Source organism: Amaranthus tricolor, chromosome 14 (genome assembly GCF_026212465.1).
Source record: "Amaranthus tricolor cultivar Red isolate AtriRed21 chromosome 14, ASM2621246v1, whole genome shotgun sequence".
NCBI lineage: Eukaryota > Viridiplantae > Streptophyta > Magnoliopsida > Caryophyllales > Amaranthaceae > Amaranthus > Amaranthus tricolor.
In genome coordinates this window covers 8,600,231-8,616,454 of record NC_080060.1, presented here as the reverse complement: position 1 = coordinate 8,616,454, position 16,224 = coordinate 8,600,231, and the positions used below count along the sequence as shown (strand labels likewise).

The window sequence follows — 16,224 nt, the reverse complement described above, 5'->3', positions numbered from 1 at the left end:
GAGTTGTCGTCGTCCTTCCCTCCCTAAACCCTGTTCATGGTTTTTTATGGGCGAAATATACTGGGTACGATGATGATGAATAATAACGACTTACAATCTTAATATAACCAATTATAACTTAGAGTGATCACACATAATCTTAAAATAATCACTTATAATCTTAAAATTGATCAATTAGAAAAATTAATTAATTATATACGTCCGTCTCACTATGAGACAATTTCATATCATGCTTCCTATGAAAAATAAAATTCACAAATTCTTGTGAGAGACAATCTCTTTGAAAGACATCTTTAATTGGGTCGGCCCATTATATATTTTGTAAAATATTGTAAGTAGACATTAAAAATAATGTGATGTAAGTAAACATTTAAGATATTGAAAGTAGACATTAAAGATATGGAATATAAACATTAAGGATAATGTAAGTAAACATTAAAAATACGATAAGTATTAATGAGTTGGATTTAAGATAAAATTAGGATCCTACATGAGTTTAGAATACGTGTCTTCAAAAGATAGTCTCTCAAAAAGACTAGCCCAATAAAATTTGGACCTTAGGACCTTACATTAGAAAGGCAAAGGAAAAGCCACGAAGCTTATGCATAGATGAGAAAAAACAGTCCACATATATACCAAGTTGCAAGAATCGATAACTAATTTATCCACATCCTCATTATTTCTAGTGCTCTCCAATTTACATGCTCTCTACACTCTAACCTCACATTTCTTTTCTTCTTCTCCTTCATATAGTACTTCAACCCAAAATTCCAGAGTGAGGAGAACACTAGAGTAGAGAAAAAATGGCTGCAGAATCAATCAGAATTACAGGAACACTTGAACCCATTTGCAATATTAATAATGGGTCTCAAAAGAAGCTATTTTCTCTCTCCTCCTCCTACAAAAATCGTCGCCATCGTCTCAATGTTTCTTCTTCTCTTTCTGATTTTTTTGGTGGTGTTCGGATTAGTAGGTGCAGTTCTGGAAACGTTTCTTCTTTACAGCATCAGAGGAAGAATAAGTTCTCTGTTTTTGCCATGGCTGCTGATGGTAATATGAAAAGCTCACTTCTTTTTATTAGTATTGATTTTTTTTTCTTGTTTTTTGTTATGTGTGTGTTTTTTTATTGGGGTTTTAAGGTTTCCAATTTGGTTCAATTGTTTGATAATTGAGACGTTTTTGTAGGTTAATTTGAGTCATGTTTGGATAAATGATTATATCTGAAGTTCAATTGAGCTAGTTGCTGCTGTTTTCTTAAATTATTTGATGTGAAAGACAAGAGAATGATGGAAGAAATTTATGATTGTTTATTTAGTTGAATTAAATAATTATTGAGGCATTTTTGTGGGTAAATTTGAGTCATGTTTGGATAAATTTTCAAATTTGTGGTTCAATTGACCTAATGGTTGCTGATTACTTCAAGTACTTATTGAGAAGAACATGAGAATTATGGAAGAAATTGGTTTGAACTTTGGCAGTATACTGGTACTAGAATGATATTCAATTCTTTTGCTTAGGTTTCAATTCGTAAACCATGATAGTATTTGATTAATAGTGCTCAGAATGTTGAAATTCTTGGACTTTATTTGAGTTTGGCAATTGGCATTATTTGCACCTGAAATCTAACTTTGAACTACTTCACATTGGGGCAGGTTACTGTTTTACATAGAAAACTACAGATTTTTAGTTGTAAATATTTTAGTGAAAACTGTAATAATGGCAATTGCCTTGCAATTATAGCTTACAATTAAGAATATATAAGAGAAGACAACAATATGTGATGTATATGGCAATCACTTGAACCTGTAATAATGGCCATTGCTTCTGTTTTGAACAATGTTTGAAACAGTTGATTTGAACATAATGATTTTAATGTAGAGTTAAGCTCACACGTTTTCTTTGTTGGAAAATAACTCACATGTGATCCCATGTTGAAGAATTAGAGAGATGTTGACTAACATATATACTTGATGGGCTATTCCTCCTTATACCAATTGGTTTTAAGATGGAACCTCATTGTGTTTACGTGCAGTCAACTCTCCTCTTATGCGGGTCTTGTTGTGTACAAGTCCGTTAACAAATTTATCATACTTCGGGCTATTTGGTCCCAGAAAAATGAATTGTTAAGAAGGTGATGTTTTCTTGAAAATGAGAATTTCAATCTTTATCATATAGAAGTGAGTTCTAGTTCTGTTGCTTATCAAGAATTTATGGTGCCCCTATCTGTCTTCTTTCATATTTGCTGAACCAGAAAATTTTTTTGTATTTTTTCCAGAGGGTAAGCGGCAAGTTCCATTAAAAGATTATCGAAACATCGGTATTATGGCTCATATTGATGCTGGGAAGACCACCACTACTGAAAGGGTTCTGTATTACACAGGCCGAAACTATAAGATTGGTGAAGTGCATGAGGGAACCGCAACTATGGACTGGATGGAGCAAGAACAAGAAAGAGGAATTACAATCACTTCTGCAGCTACTACAACGTACTGGAACAAGCATCGTATCAATATTATTGATACTCCTGGCCATGTTGATTTCACATTAGAGGTTGAACGGGCTCTTAGGGTGTTGGATGGTGCTATATGCTTGTTTGATAGTGTCGCTGGGGTGGAGCCACAGTCTGAAACAGTTTGGAGACAAGCTGATAAATATGGAGTGCCCCGTATATGTTTTGTTAATAAGATGGATCGTCTTGGTGCAAACTTCTTCAGGACAAGAGATATGATAGTCACCAACTTGGGTGCGAAACCTCTTGTACTTCAGTTGCCTATTGGTGCTGAAGACAGTTTCAAGGGAGTCATTGATCTTGTGACGATGAAGGCTATAGTTTGGTCAGGAGAGGAATTGGGTGCAAAATTCAGTTACGAGGATATTCCTGCCGATCTTCAGGAATTGGCAGCAGATTATCGGGCACAACTGTTAGAAACCATTGTAGAATTAGATGATGAGGTTATGGAGAGCTACTTGGAAGGTGATGAGCCCGATGAGGCAACAATTAAGAAACTTATCAGGAACGGAACCATCTCGGCCAGCTTTGTTCCTGTAATGTGTGGGTCAGCCTTCAAAAACAAAGGTGTTCAGCCTTTGCTTGATGCAGTAGTAGATTATCTACCTTCACCTCTTGACTTGCCCGCAATGAAGGGCTCTGATCCTGAAAATCCCGAATCGGTAATTGAGAGGGAGGCAAGTGATGATGCCCCGTTTGCTGGCTTGGCTTTCAAGATCATGAGTGATCCATTTGTGGGTTCTCTTACGTTTGTCAGAGTCTATTCCGGTAAATTGGCAGCAGGGTCTTATGTATTGAATTCAAACAAGGGAAAGAAAGAAAGAATTGGTAGGCTTTTGGAAATGCATGCCAACAGCAGAGAAGACGTTAAGGTTGCAGTAACTGGGGATATTATCGCTCTTGCTGGACTGAAAGACACCATCACGGGTGAAACACTCTGTGACCCAGAAAAGCCTGTTGTGCTTGAGCGCATGGACTTTCCTGATCCTGTCATTAAGGTGGCTATTGAACCTAAGACTAAAGCTGATATCGACAAAATGGCTACTGGTCTGATAAAGCTTGCACAAGAAGATCCATCTTTTCACTTTTCTCGTGATGAAGAAATCAACCAGACAATCATTGAAGGCATGGGAGAGTTACATCTTGAGATTATTGTGGATCGGCTCAAAAGAGAATTTAAGGTCTGTTATCTTCTTTTTGGCTTTAATAACTATATCTACATACTCTCTTTACTTGATATGTATTCTTTCCCTATTTGAATCTTTCGGTGCATTAGCTGTTACTTCCACATTATTGTTGTGCGCTATGTGTTTGCATGTAGCTAGATTGCAGAATTGATGGTTTTCTTGTAACACCATATACTGATTTTTTTATTTATTTTTTTTTGAGTGGCACCATATACTGATTTAAATGCACTGTTTTTTAGCTTTTCAATGTCTACTATGCTCTCTCACTTTTGTGCAGTGTTGCTGTTTCCGCCATATTATAGATTTAGGTTATCTTCGCCTTAACAACCATTTTTGCTCTTATTAGCTTTCAATGGACGTTATGGTTCTTGCCTGTGTTTTTTGAACTTATTCGCATTGATGTAAACCTATTGTGTTATCGGGTCATATATAAACCTGTTATATAAACAGGTTGAAAACCCCATGATCCATACCTAACTCGTTTAGTTAATTGGGTCGAAAATCACAACCTTGACGTGATCTGTAACAGATCAGGTCGACTTGATTTCGACCCACTTAGCCCGTTTAGAATTTTTTTATTTTCAATTAATGGTTTTTAAGATTGACAACATCTTATTTTTCAGGCCACAATTTTAAACTTTTCATTTATGAGTTGTTTATTTTGTATATACTATGAAAAATAGAAATATATTAAGGGAATTAAGTTCAGGTTATGCTTATTTTTTCACTCGGAATAACTCGTTTAATTAAATGAATTATACAGTTTTGTTTCAGGTTTAAATTGACCTAAACTTAACCTATTTAATAATAAACAAATGAGGTTGAATCTACCTATATAATTAATTGGGTCAAACGTCTCAAACCCAAACCCATTGAACACAATGAGCCTAAATTGAACTTTATCTTTAAGGTGAAATGAATGAAGCATTTGTTGACGCTCATGACCTGAATTTTTGATCTGTCTATTCATACAGGTTGAGGCCAATGTTGGTGCACCACAAGTTAACTATCGTGAAAGTATTTCTAGGTCATCAGAAGTCAAGTACGTCCACAAGAAACAGTCTGGGGGATCAGGACAGTTTGCAGATATTACAGTACGGTTTGAACCGCTGGAGGCTGGTAGTGGATACGAGTTTGTCAGCGAAATTAAGGGAGGTGCTGTGCCTAAGGAATACATCCCTGGAGTAATGAAGGGACTAGAAGAGTGCATGAGCAATGGTGTGCTTGCGGGATTTCCTGTGGTCGATGTGCGGGCTGTCTTAGTGGACGGTTCATACCACGATGTTGACTCAAGTGTCTTAGCTTTCCAGCTGGCTGCCAGAGGAGCTTTCCGAGAGGGTATGAGAAAGGCTGCTCCAAGGATGTTGGAACCAATAATGAAGGTTGAAGTAGTTACACCCGAAGAACACTTGGGAGATGTTATAGGTGACCTCAACTCTAGGAGAGGGCAAATCAACAGCTTCGGTGATAAGCCCGGTGGTCTAAAGGTATGTTTTCCTTGTTACTATCTAACTTTACTTGTTATTAAACGACCTACAGTGAAAATGCCAATGAAAAAGGTAAAGGTAAAGGACCATCCCAGTATCCTGCACAAGGCAGGGTCAGGGTGGGGTTTTTTTTCCTGAAAGAGGTGGACAAACCATACTTGTATCCCTCAAGGAGGGAGTAAAGAGGATGCGCGTAGTCAAAAAACTCCCCAGTTGATGCCTGCGCCCTGTAGGATCGAACCCCAGACCTTCTGCTTTACATGCATATCGTGTTATGATTACGTAATTTCGCAAATGTGCAGGTGGTTGATGCTCTTGTTCCCCTGGCCGAGATGTTCCAATACGTCAGTACACTACGAGGCATGACTAAGGGCCGTGCATCCTACACGATGCAGCTAGCCAAATTCGATGTTGTCCCACAGCATATCCAGAACCAACTCGCTTCGAAGGAAGAAGCTGTTTCTGCTTAGAATACTGGCCCATCTTCAAGGTCCTAGCAACCATAAGATTTTGCTGAAATTTTGCATAATATTGATTTGATTGATATATTCAGGACTTATGTTTTGGTGTCAAATTTTGTACAGAATCATTTGACATAAAGATTCTTAATTAATGTAGCTGAAAAACTCAGTTATATATTTTGTCAGAGTTGAAGGAATTTATTGCAAGAATTATCAAGTCTGTAATCATTGTTTTAGTTTTCTGGGTATCCACTGCTACTCCTGATGATATAATGTGTTCAAGGTAGCCAATATACGAACCCCAGATTCGCACTTTTTAGAAGTCGGAAACTCTTATAAAACTCGCATGAACGCCAAGTGGGACCGTGTAAATAAAAAAGACTGTTATTTTTCGCTATCTTTAATATTGTGTTGTTAATTTTTTTGAATTTTTTGCCCTTGCTGTTTATTTTGCTAACATAAACTCTCAATTCATTCAATTAATTATTTAAATAATTGATCTCATTAATTATTTGATCTTATTACACCAAAAAAAATTATAATATTATTAGTAACTTGAAAAATTTTATTTTAAATAATTAAAAACAGCTCTACTAATTTTGTTTTAATTAAAAAATGAAAAAATGACAAGTCCCACCCGTTGTGCGGCTCGCCTATTTTTCCTTATTAAACTAAAACAAAATCAATCGATCAACAATTTAGATTTATGCTTACGTTAATTAAGATAAAATTAATCTTTTTTATACTTCAAAAGAAATTGATTGTTTGACATTTTAAATTTGTCTACTTTGCGCTTACGTAAATCAAAACGAAATTAATCAATTGACATTTAAATTTGTGTCTACGTTGCGTTTGTGTTAATTAGAATGTCATTGATATTTTTTATTTATTTTTGGCATTAAAAATAAATTAATCGATCGACATCTTAAATTTGTGTCTATGTTGCATTTATATTAAATGTAACTAATAAAAACCGAAACCCATATGTATTATGCTTACTTTAAAAAAGCATCGAGTCTGTGAGATTATAGAGACAAGTAAATTGAAAGAGTTTTTAAGAGGGAGGTGCAAAATTGGAAAATTTATATAGAAAAGAGATCGCACATTGAAAAAGTAGAAGTGTTTAAAATTGGATACTAAATCGATTTGAATTTGGAAATCTGATTTTTCGGATGGTAAAATTCATGATCTTGTTTCAATTCGGATAAATTGAATATTCGGAATCTAGATTACTAAATATTCGGTTGATTTCGAATCGAATATTGAATATCGAATATTCGATTTTTTAAAAATATTTGGGTTTTTTATATATATTTTTGTTTGATTTTTTACTTTTGTACATACAAATATTTAAGTCAACTCCTCTTTCTTTCTTTAATCAAAATTATTTTATATAGTTTGAACTAATTATTTTTGCTGGTAATTAATTGAAAATTGATAAGATATGCAAGTTAGTTGTACTTAAGCATAGTAAATAATAACATATGTGGTATCTGATATCCTAAAAATACTTTTTCTTAAAAAATAAAATAAATATGAAAAATCGGACATTTCAAAACCTGATTTCACAAAACTTCCAATCCAGATTGGGGTTTGGCATTCGATTTTAAAATCGTATATCCGATTCGATCTATTATTTTTTCAAAAAAAAAAAAAATTCTAGTTTTATGAAAATATCTGAATTTTGAAATCAGATATTGAATAATTGAAATTGGATAATTATGCACACCTATAAAGAAAAGATAACGATAAATGTGAAATCATAAAAATCAATAATATATTAAAATTATGATGAACAAATTTAATTTTTTATTTAAAAGGATAAACAAATTTAATTATATATACAATTTAATATATAAATAAAATGATATTTTAAAAAACAACAAATAAAACGTTGATAAATGAAAACCTAAAATTAGAGTAATAACTAATACTTCCTCCAATTCACTACTAGTGTTTTATAACGATTCTACACAAATATTAAGATATTAAGAAAAAAGTCATGGGACTATATAAGTGTAGTGAGTATTGAGTAGGTATAAATAGGCAAAAGTAAACCAAAAAGGAACTTTAACAAGAGTAAAACAAAAAATAAAAAATAAAAAATTATTACTAGTAAATGAGACATAAATAGCGAACTATCTTCTATTCAGCGAACAAATAAATTGAATTAAAAACATGTTAAGTAGGAGTAATATCTTACTTTCCACTTTCCAGTGCCAGTTTCCACGCCTGCTCTCCTCCCCTATATCAATTTAGGTTCCTTTTTTAAATTAGAAAAATTGAATATTTGTTCTTGTCCACAAAACCAGGAAATTTTCGAAAAAAGTTTTCTTCGAAGCTGAAAATGGTGATAGAACAATCAATTTTGTTGGTAATTAGAGCTTCATCACCTCATTTCTTGAACAATTCTGATAACTGTTTCCGCTTCTTTTTTCTCTGCTCATTTTCGTTCTACTTTCCATTGCAGCAGCTGCGTTTTCCGAGGATTCTCTTTCTTCTTCGTCTTCTTCTGGTATAATTAGTTTCTTTCAATTTGCAGTTAATTTTGTTTAGGTTTTAAATTTGTAATTGTTATTTTGATTTTTGATGATGATTGTGGGTTGAGATGGGAAAAAATGAATATGCGCTCTTCTTACTTGTGATAATTAATGATATGAAAGATCATACGTTTTAGCTTCATCAAAATGATTTTCTTTACAAATTGGAAAGAAAAACATCAGGTAAGCATAGGTTTGCAAATTCATTTATGAGACTAATATCACCCAATTCAAACTCCTAATTCTAGATGTTTGCCTTCAAACAAGGCCAAGGTATAGAAAGCCAATGGACAATGTAGGATTAAATGGTGGATATTAAAAGAGGATAATGCTAAACTTTTGCCCGAGAAAGTAGTTGAAGAAGCAGATTGAGAGATGGCTTTGGATGTAGAGGTACGAAGATGCCTAGGGTCTAGAAGCGGATCTGAAAAAAAAAAAAAAAAGTTACGCCACTTGTAGTTGCTGGGGCTTGAACCATAGATAAAAAATAACTATTCAACCACTCAACCAACTCAGCCTCATACACTTAAATATTTCTACTATTTGTTTTCCAAATTTAAGTGACGTCACTTGACTACTGTGACACCCCTTCCCTTTGCCACTGCTAGTAGAGCTGTTCAAAAAAATCCGACCCGATTGAGGTGACCCACAACATAAATGGCGGGACAATTCCTTAAAAAATTGTAACTACGGGTCGGGTCATGGGCCAAAGTTTTAAAGGAAACAGGTACCTAGTGACCCGCTTAAAAAAACTTGGTAATCTCTATTTATATTCAATAATTTGGGTATATAATCACACCCTGGAAGCTACAGCCTAGAGGATATAAGAATGACCGGCAATGTCCTTTGTAATCTCTATTTATATTCAATTTGAATCAAAATGACCTTGGATTGAAAATTTTGGATAATTAAGTCAAAATACTGCAACCATATGGAATACAATTATCTACATTATATGTTGACTAGAAAAAGCCATTGACAACAACAATGCCAAAATAGAAGTCATTTATATGATCAAAACAGATCAACACAAGATATGATCATTGACAACAACAATGCCAAAACTTGAGGTCGTGTCTATGAACTAAAATAAATCAACACGAGATATTATCATTGACAACAACAATGCCAAAACTTGAGGTCGTCTACATGAATCAAAACAAATCAACACGAGATATTAACATCGACAACAAGAATGCCAAAACTTGAGGTCGTCTATATGAATCAAAACAAATCAATACAAGATATTATCATCAACAACAAGAATGCCAAAACTTGAGGTCGCCTATATGAATCAAAACAAATCAACACGAGATATGTTTGCTAATAGAAATTATACTTCCTTTATTTAATACTAGTGACATAATACTTATCACATCTTTTAAGCAGGAACATAAAAAACCTATTGAATAAGCATAATGTAAACAATTTTCAACTATATGAACAACAAGAATGTATCAATTATCATTGAATTAAAATTAATTAAATTTAGCTTTAACCCATTTGAAAAGACATAAAATTTTCATTGGACCCTTCCTAAAAATTACCATTACAAACAATGTGAACAATGTGTATAAAACTACAAATACTATTAATACATCAAACTAAAAACATAATTAAATAAATAATCAAGAAACTTACCAACTTTAGCTTCATCAAAATCAAGAATCTTTAGTAAAGGATAACGAAATAAATATACCAACCTTGAACTGGCCTTGAACCGCTCCTATGGAAGCACTTCGTCTAGTGTGATAAATGATAGAGTACTATAGGGCTAGAAAAAAAAAGATTGCATGTAATTTTATTGACTTAATAAAAGAATACGACAAAATACCAAGAAAGTATTTTAGTGGGCAATGACAAAGAAGGGTATTTTCAAGAAATACATTAATATAGTGTAAATAGTTAGGACATGTGGAGGGGTAATGAATGATTAATAAATCACAATTGACCTTTATCAATTCACGGCTTAGCCCTAAGCCCGTTTCTTTTTGCAGCAGTTCTGGATGAGATAACTTGATTGATACAAGTAGATGTGTCTTGGTTCATGTTGTTTGTCGATGATATTATTTCTGTAGCTGAGACTAGGGAGTGAGTAATGCTAAGTTAGAATGCTGAAAACAAGAGTAGGAGTCACAAGGTTTCAATTTAATTCGGAGTAAGTCAGAGTGTATGGGGTGTAACCTAGCTACTTCATCATCTTCTTGGTAATGTTCCGAGTGCTAAGGTAACCAAAAACTATATTAATAATGGTGAATTCACCATTGCACATTCTTCAAAACACTGATTGAATTTATCGAAGCTATTACTTACACTCAACTTTTCTAGTTAACGGGTAGTATAAGAAAATCATCAACACACTTGTACAAATCTTTAAGACTACTAAGTTTTTCTGTCAAGGAAGAACTAAGAAGCATAGGCAGCTTAAGAAGATCTCAATATGCATAAGTGCTCATCAAATTGATAAACAATTGGGTGAGCATTTGATTGTAAATTTGAGGAACAAGTGTTGTAAGATTATTAAGATGCCATTTTCAGCTCTCTTGCTGTAGAAAAGCCAAAGAAAAAAGTTGAATGTCAATACAAATTTTGGTGAGATGACTTTGCTGTAATTTTCATATGTTATGTTGTATATTGTCTCTTCTAACCCAACTTGCTAGCTATTTTAGCAGGAAGTATGCTCAGATCATAGATTTCAGATTGAGATGTTATATGCTGCTCCTTGTAGCTACATCAAGATCCTAAGTAGTTGCACATGCACAAGCGGAAATGACACATTTTATAAGTAGGTTAGCTATAACTTATACCTCTCATTGTTAGTAAAATAATAAAGAATTTGATTTGAAAATAATTAGAAAACTAAATAGTTGCATGTATGATCAAACAACAAGGCAAGAGCTGAACTGTAGGAAACCATGCAAAATTATGCAAACCTTTTATTTATATTTAATTACTGGCTGCTACCTTCCAGAAGATAAGTGGAATATAAGCAAGTATATAACATATAATAAGTATGTTTTAAAAATTAGTATTCAGCTTACGGCTGTGTTGTCAGATGGAACATATTGAAGAAACTTCATCCTGTTTTTCACCTAGCTCCGTAAAACTTTATCTTAAGCATTACTATTTTGTAAATTTTAAAATTTTTAATTTTAGAAATCAGAAAATTGCTTAAGGATTGAACCAGAAACATAATAATCTGTCATTTTGTTGCTTATTGTAAACTACTCTAGTAGTCAGCTTTTATGTCCCTTATTGTTCCAAGTATTTAAGAAATTAAGGAGTATAGTATTAGATAGTAGAATGTAGGCAAGGACATAAATTAGAGAAAATTGTATATTCATTTGTATAGAACTTCCATTTACAGATCAAAAATTTATTTACAATATTGAACATTTTTCCTAGTTACTGACCACATTCAGTAGAGTTGCTCTGGTCTTGACCAAATGCCTAAACAACCATTCTAAATCCTGTTCAATAACTTGAATTTCAGACTCTAATTTGATAAGTTGTGACAATTCAACAGTAGAATCAATTGCATCAAATGCACTGATGGATTTTGTTTCCTTCTGAGCTTTGTTGGCGTGCACAAGTTTAGAGAAAGACCAGTTACTTTTTTGTGATCCACCAATGTATGACAACAATGACTTGAGGGCATCAACTGTCACTAATTGAACATCTTTCAACTTGCTTTCTGTAGCATTAGCTTCATTAATCTTGGCTACTTCCTGAATGTCTTTCAAGCACTTCTTTACTACCTTCTTAACTATTTTTCGGGTTTTAATGTACTCGGAAAATTCATTGGTAAAGTTAAGTCCACCATTGTATCTTCTTTGGAGAACTGATTGTATGTCAAGAAGTCGTTCCTTTGATTGTACCAAGACATCCAGAGATGTGGCACAAATATCGATCAATCTTAGAAATCCATCCAAAACCTCATCAACACCTTTTTGGCTTTGAGATTGAGGGAGCTGGAGAAACTCATCAACACACTTGTATAAATCTTTAAGGCCAGTAAGTTTGTTGGTCATCGATGAACTTGAGGCACCTTGAGATGACCTTAATCTACATAATTGATCGTTTAAATGATCAGCAACCGGGTGAGAATTTGAGGGAAAACTGAAAGATCGAGTGTGGTAAGATGCCATTTCTAGTTCTTTTTCTTAGTTTTGTTTAAAGGTGAAGAACCTTTTGTGAAATAAAGTTTTGGTATTTTGAGGAATGAATTCTACTTTCTCCTTTTGCATCTATATATATCAAAGTTAGAGAAGACAAAAGGAATCTTAGAATAAATGAGGTATCACATGGTTTCATTTTTTCTATTAAGGTCTTCGTCTTGGATGTTTATTGTTGTCTCTTGATACACAATTTGCCAGCCAATTCACCAACTGATAATTGTATAATTCATTTATATATTATATTAATTAGATAAAATATAATAATGACTTGCTGCGCTTAGACAATATTTGATATCATGATCCTGAAATTACGTTATACACATGGAAATGATGTGGTTTTTAATTTCTTGAATGATGTACTGCAGGATTGTTCATTATTTTGCTAACAATGCACATAAGTTCAGCTAGAACCTTTCTTTATTCTTATCCTATCTTTGAGATTATCTGTGAAAATATTAAGGGATAATTATGCCCGAAGCAGTCTACTTGATTCTACAGATTAGGCAAGTGCTTGGCTATAGGGCACCATGTAATATTCGCGCATGCATGCATTTACTAATACTGAATTTCCTGGACATATTGCAGACATTTGGAATCCAAACAGCTAATTAGTCATCATTCAAGAGATGATTCAACGCCTTCACATGGAGTCATTCTGATAAGTGATAATCACCTTCCAATTCAACCAACTTTCTTAACAGGTAATTATTCAACTTATTCTTTTTTTATTATTTCACTTCATTAATTCTCAAGGAATTTTTTTTCCCAATTTTAACATTTGGAGTGCTGTTTGTACTCGCTAAAAACTTAATGTAATTTATTTTTTTAGCCTTATAGTTACTGCATTATTGAAAGGATGAACATGCAAATATGTAGACAAGAACAAAAATTGTGGAAAATTGTATGTTTGATTTCGTATAACTTTCATGTACAGATAAAAAATTTGTACAGTCACTAGAGCTACTTTCACCTAGTTACTAAGGATATTCAAAAGAGTCGTCCTTGTCTTAACAAGATGCCTAAACAAGCATTCCAAAACTTGATCAATTTCATCAATGTTTGACTCTAATTTTACTAATTGTGACATATCAACTGTTGCATCAATTGCATCAAATTCACTAACTGCTGTTTCTTTCTCAGATTTTTGACTTCTCACAAATTTAGAGAAAGTCCAGCTACTTCTCTGTGATCCACCAATGTACGAAAACAATGACTTGAAGATGTTAACTGTAATTGCTTGCAGATCTTTCAATGTTGCCTCAATTGGATTGGCCTCATTAGTCTTGACAACGTCCTGAGTGCCTTTTAAGCACTCTTTGATCGCCTTCTTGATTGTCTTTCTGGCTTTTAGGTATTCAGAGACTTGATTCGATACATTAAGTTTACTGCTACACCTTCTGCGAAGAACTGATTGTATATCTTGAAGCCTTTCCTTTGATTGTACCAAGACATCTCTCGATGTGGAACAAATGTCGAGGAGTCTTAGAGATCCATCCAAAACCTCATCAACCCAACTGCCAGATTGAGTTTTCTGATTAACAGGTAGTTGAAGAAACTCTTCAACACACTTGTACAAATCATTAAGGTCGGTAAGTTTATTTGTCAATGATGAAGTAGAAGCAGCTTGAGAAGACCTCACTCTGCACAATTGTTCTTCTACCTGATCAGCAACTGGGTGAGATTTTGATGGAAAACTTAAAGATCGAGTGTGGTAAGAGGCCATTTTTTCAATGTTGTTTGTTAGTTTGTATGAAGGAAGAGAGCTTTGAAATACAAGTTTTGGTTTCAACGCCAATTTCATTCTTTCCTTACTCTATATATATCAAACTAAGAGAAGACAGGAGGAATCTAAAAAATAAATGAAAAGTAACATGATTTTGTTTATTATATTGAGGTCTTCCTTGGGCTTGTTTCCTCTTCAGAAACTTGCCAGCTAGCCTACTGGTGAATGATTCTATTATATCTTCGTCTTACGCGATGTTTGTTCTGTGTTTATCATTAGCCAACCTATCCAGCTAACGTATTTCTTGCATATCTCTTACTTCAATGAAAATCATTTTTTTTATATTGCTCAGCAACCACATACTGAACCATGATCCAGAAAAGGTGGTGTGTACACAAGTTCTATTGACAAGAAAAGTCTCAAGGCAGGAATGCTCAATGATTTGACAACGATGCACACGAGTAGAATTGAATTCTGGCTATAATATTATAATTCTGAGAATTTTCGGCATGATCCTAGAGTGTAGGTAAGTGCATTCATGGAAACAGCAAACCATGATCCACTTTTCTTGTGCCAAAATGTCGGGAGTTCCTATGGACAAACGTAATCTTGACAGACTAGCTGTAGTGACTATGTGGTTATTTTGAAAAGCTATTTATATTTTCCAAAACTTGATCAATGTTCTGAACTTCAGCTTTAGGTTTCACCAATTGTGGAAAAGAGCTAGCATTGCCAATGCTAATCTAACAACATAATGTAAGTTTTGGATATTGTGTGGAAAGTGGAGACGCCCATCATCTTGTGGCAATGCCGAGAGTTTGGCGATGGGAATTCGTATACTACCTGGTTAGTGACAGTTCGGTAACACTCTAGTCTCAGAGATTTAGGAACGGGATCAAGTTCTTTGGTGCCGAATGAGAAGTACAGTGTGATTCAGGGCAAGGGTTTCTTTTGGCACTCTGCTGGTGCTGAATGAGAAATGGAAGGTTACCTGATACCCATTCAGGAGAAAATTGAGTTTGGACGAGGTGCTGAAGATTCCCAGATCGACAATTGATATTGGTTGAGTTTTCTTCTACTTCCTAAATAATATTTGATCAATTCTATTTCCTAGTGTGTTTAATTATCAAACATGTACATGAATGTGAATCAATTGGAGCCTGAAGTTGATATGTAAGTGTAATTTGTAGAAAAATAGAGATTATTTAGGAAGAAGAATTGATCAATATTTAGACTTATTCTAGCTTAACCTTTATCCCTAATTTGAGGGATTTCTATTTGGTTAATTTTTTAACTTGTAATCCTTATGAAAAAGAATAAGAGTTGAGGACTAAAAGCGCTAACGGCCCGTTTGGTAGGTGTTATTAAACAGTGATAATGAGAATGAAAATTGGAGTAATTTTGATTGAAAAATCTCTTGCTACTTTAATGGTCATGCTTGTCCAATTTAGATCATCTCATTTTCTTTTCATTTCAATGCATTGCTATTGGGAGAGGGGAAATTTGGTAGTAATGAAAATTTATAAGCAAAAAAAATATTTTTATTATCGAAGTTTTATTACCATGGGAATAATATGAAACTTTTGATGAAATTTTATACTATAAATCATTCTCATTACCACCATTTAGTACTACTAACCTAACAGGTCGTTAAAGAATTTTGTATTAATGCGTTAATTGATCAAAAATATTTATTAATAAATAAGATGGTTGAAATTTGTGATTTTAACTGGCTTATGAGAGTCTTAGTGATGGCTTAGCAAAGACTGTCTCTGCGTTGATTCATGCATCTAGGAAAACCTGTTAGTGTGGGGACTGGTGCTGGTGTTGGTTCTGCTCATGTGATTGCTCTTAGGAGAGATCATTCTATTGTCCCTTGCTATAAAAGTTTTTTTTGCCTCAACATTGCAAAAATAAAACCAGGTGCAAGTCTCTATTTTTAGGTTTAAAGTACAATATTTACCTTATAAGATGAATTGTTTTTTTTAAACTTACATAAATTCTAAATTGGTTCTCTTAGGATAAGTGGATAATCTTACAGTTCATCCTTGTATTGGGTGACTTCATACTCCTAGAAGTAGTGGATAACCTTATAATTCATCCTTGTCATAAAGTAGTCGGTTTAAATTGTATTTATTC

The 16,224-nt window shown here is 33.6% G+C and overlaps 3 protein-coding genes across 10 annotated transcripts; 2 read left to right on the top strand and 1 right to left on the bottom strand.

The window, feature by feature from the left end:
- Positions 1 to 424: 424 nt before the first annotated feature.
- On the top strand, positions 425 to 5,892 carry LOC130799552 (elongation factor G-2, chloroplastic). Its single transcript, XM_057662676.1, has 4 exons — positions 425 to 1,050; positions 2,276 to 3,690; positions 4,671 to 5,183; positions 5,486 to 5,892. The coding sequence occupies exons 1-4, from the start codon at positions 804 to 806 to the stop codon at positions 5,651 to 5,653; spliced, it is 2,343 nt and encodes a 780-aa protein (XP_057518659.1). The 5' UTR covers positions 425 to 803; the 3' UTR covers positions 5,654 to 5,892.
- A 1,884-nt stretch (positions 5,893 to 7,776) lies between these two features.
- Positions 7,777 to 15,754, top strand: LOC130799550 (uncharacterized). 8 transcript variants are annotated; one of them, XR_009039286.1, is made up of 6 exons: positions 7,824 to 8,018; positions 8,115 to 8,159; positions 10,854 to 10,969; positions 12,948 to 13,063; positions 13,503 to 14,073; positions 14,438 to 15,754. XR_009039286.1 is itself a non-coding variant. In XM_057662675.1 (5 exons), exons 1-5 carry the CDS (start codon positions 7,992 to 7,994, stop codon positions 13,508 to 13,510), a joined length of 306 nt encoding a protein of 101 aa, XP_057518658.1. In that variant the 5' UTR covers positions 7,824 to 7,991; the 3' UTR covers positions 13,511 to 15,752. The 8 variants fall into 8 exon arrangements, 4 of the variants coding, with proteins under 4 accessions (XP_057518658.1, XP_057518657.1, XP_057518656.1 ...); XR_009039285.1 differs by having other exon boundaries at positions 13,503 to 14,611; positions 14,780 to 15,754; XM_057662675.1 differs by having other exon boundaries at positions 8,118 to 8,159; positions 10,857 to 10,969; positions 13,503 to 15,752.
- LOC130799549 (uncharacterized) lies at positions 11,119 to 12,703 on the bottom strand. The gene has a single exon (XM_057662671.1). It carries the CDS (start codon positions 12,330 to 12,332, stop codon positions 11,586 to 11,588), a length of 747 nt encoding a protein of 248 aa, XP_057518654.1. The 5' UTR covers positions 12,333 to 12,703; the 3' UTR covers positions 11,119 to 11,585.
- Positions 15,755 to 16,224: the final 470 nt, after the last annotated feature.

Coding starts and splice junctions, on each gene's coding strand:
- LOC130799552 (XM_057662676.1), top strand. CDS start 804: ATGGCTGCAGAATCAATCAGAATTACAGGAACACTTGAACCCATTTGC. Junction 1,051..2,275: donor TTTTGCCATGGCTGCTGATG/GTAATATGAAAA, acceptor TATTTTTTCCAG/AGGGTAAGCGGCAAGTTCCA. Junction 5,184..5,485: donor ATAAGCCCGGTGGTCTAAAG/GTATGTTTTCCT, acceptor GCAAATGTGCAG/GTGGTTGATGCTCTTGTTCC.
- LOC130799550 (XM_057662672.1), top strand. CDS start 7,992: ATGGTGATAGAACAATCAATTTTGTTG. Junction 8,160..10,853: donor TTCTTCTTCGTCTTCTTCTG/GTATAATTAGTT, acceptor TAGCTATTTTAG/CAGGAAGTATGCTCAGATCA. Junction 10,970..12,947: donor GGAAATGACACATTTTATAA/GTAGGTTAGCTA, acceptor GACATATTGCAG/ACATTTGGAATCCAAACAGC.
- LOC130799549 (XM_057662671.1), bottom strand. CDS start 12,332: ATGGCATCTTACCACACTCGATCTTTCAGTTTTCCCTCAAATTCTCAC.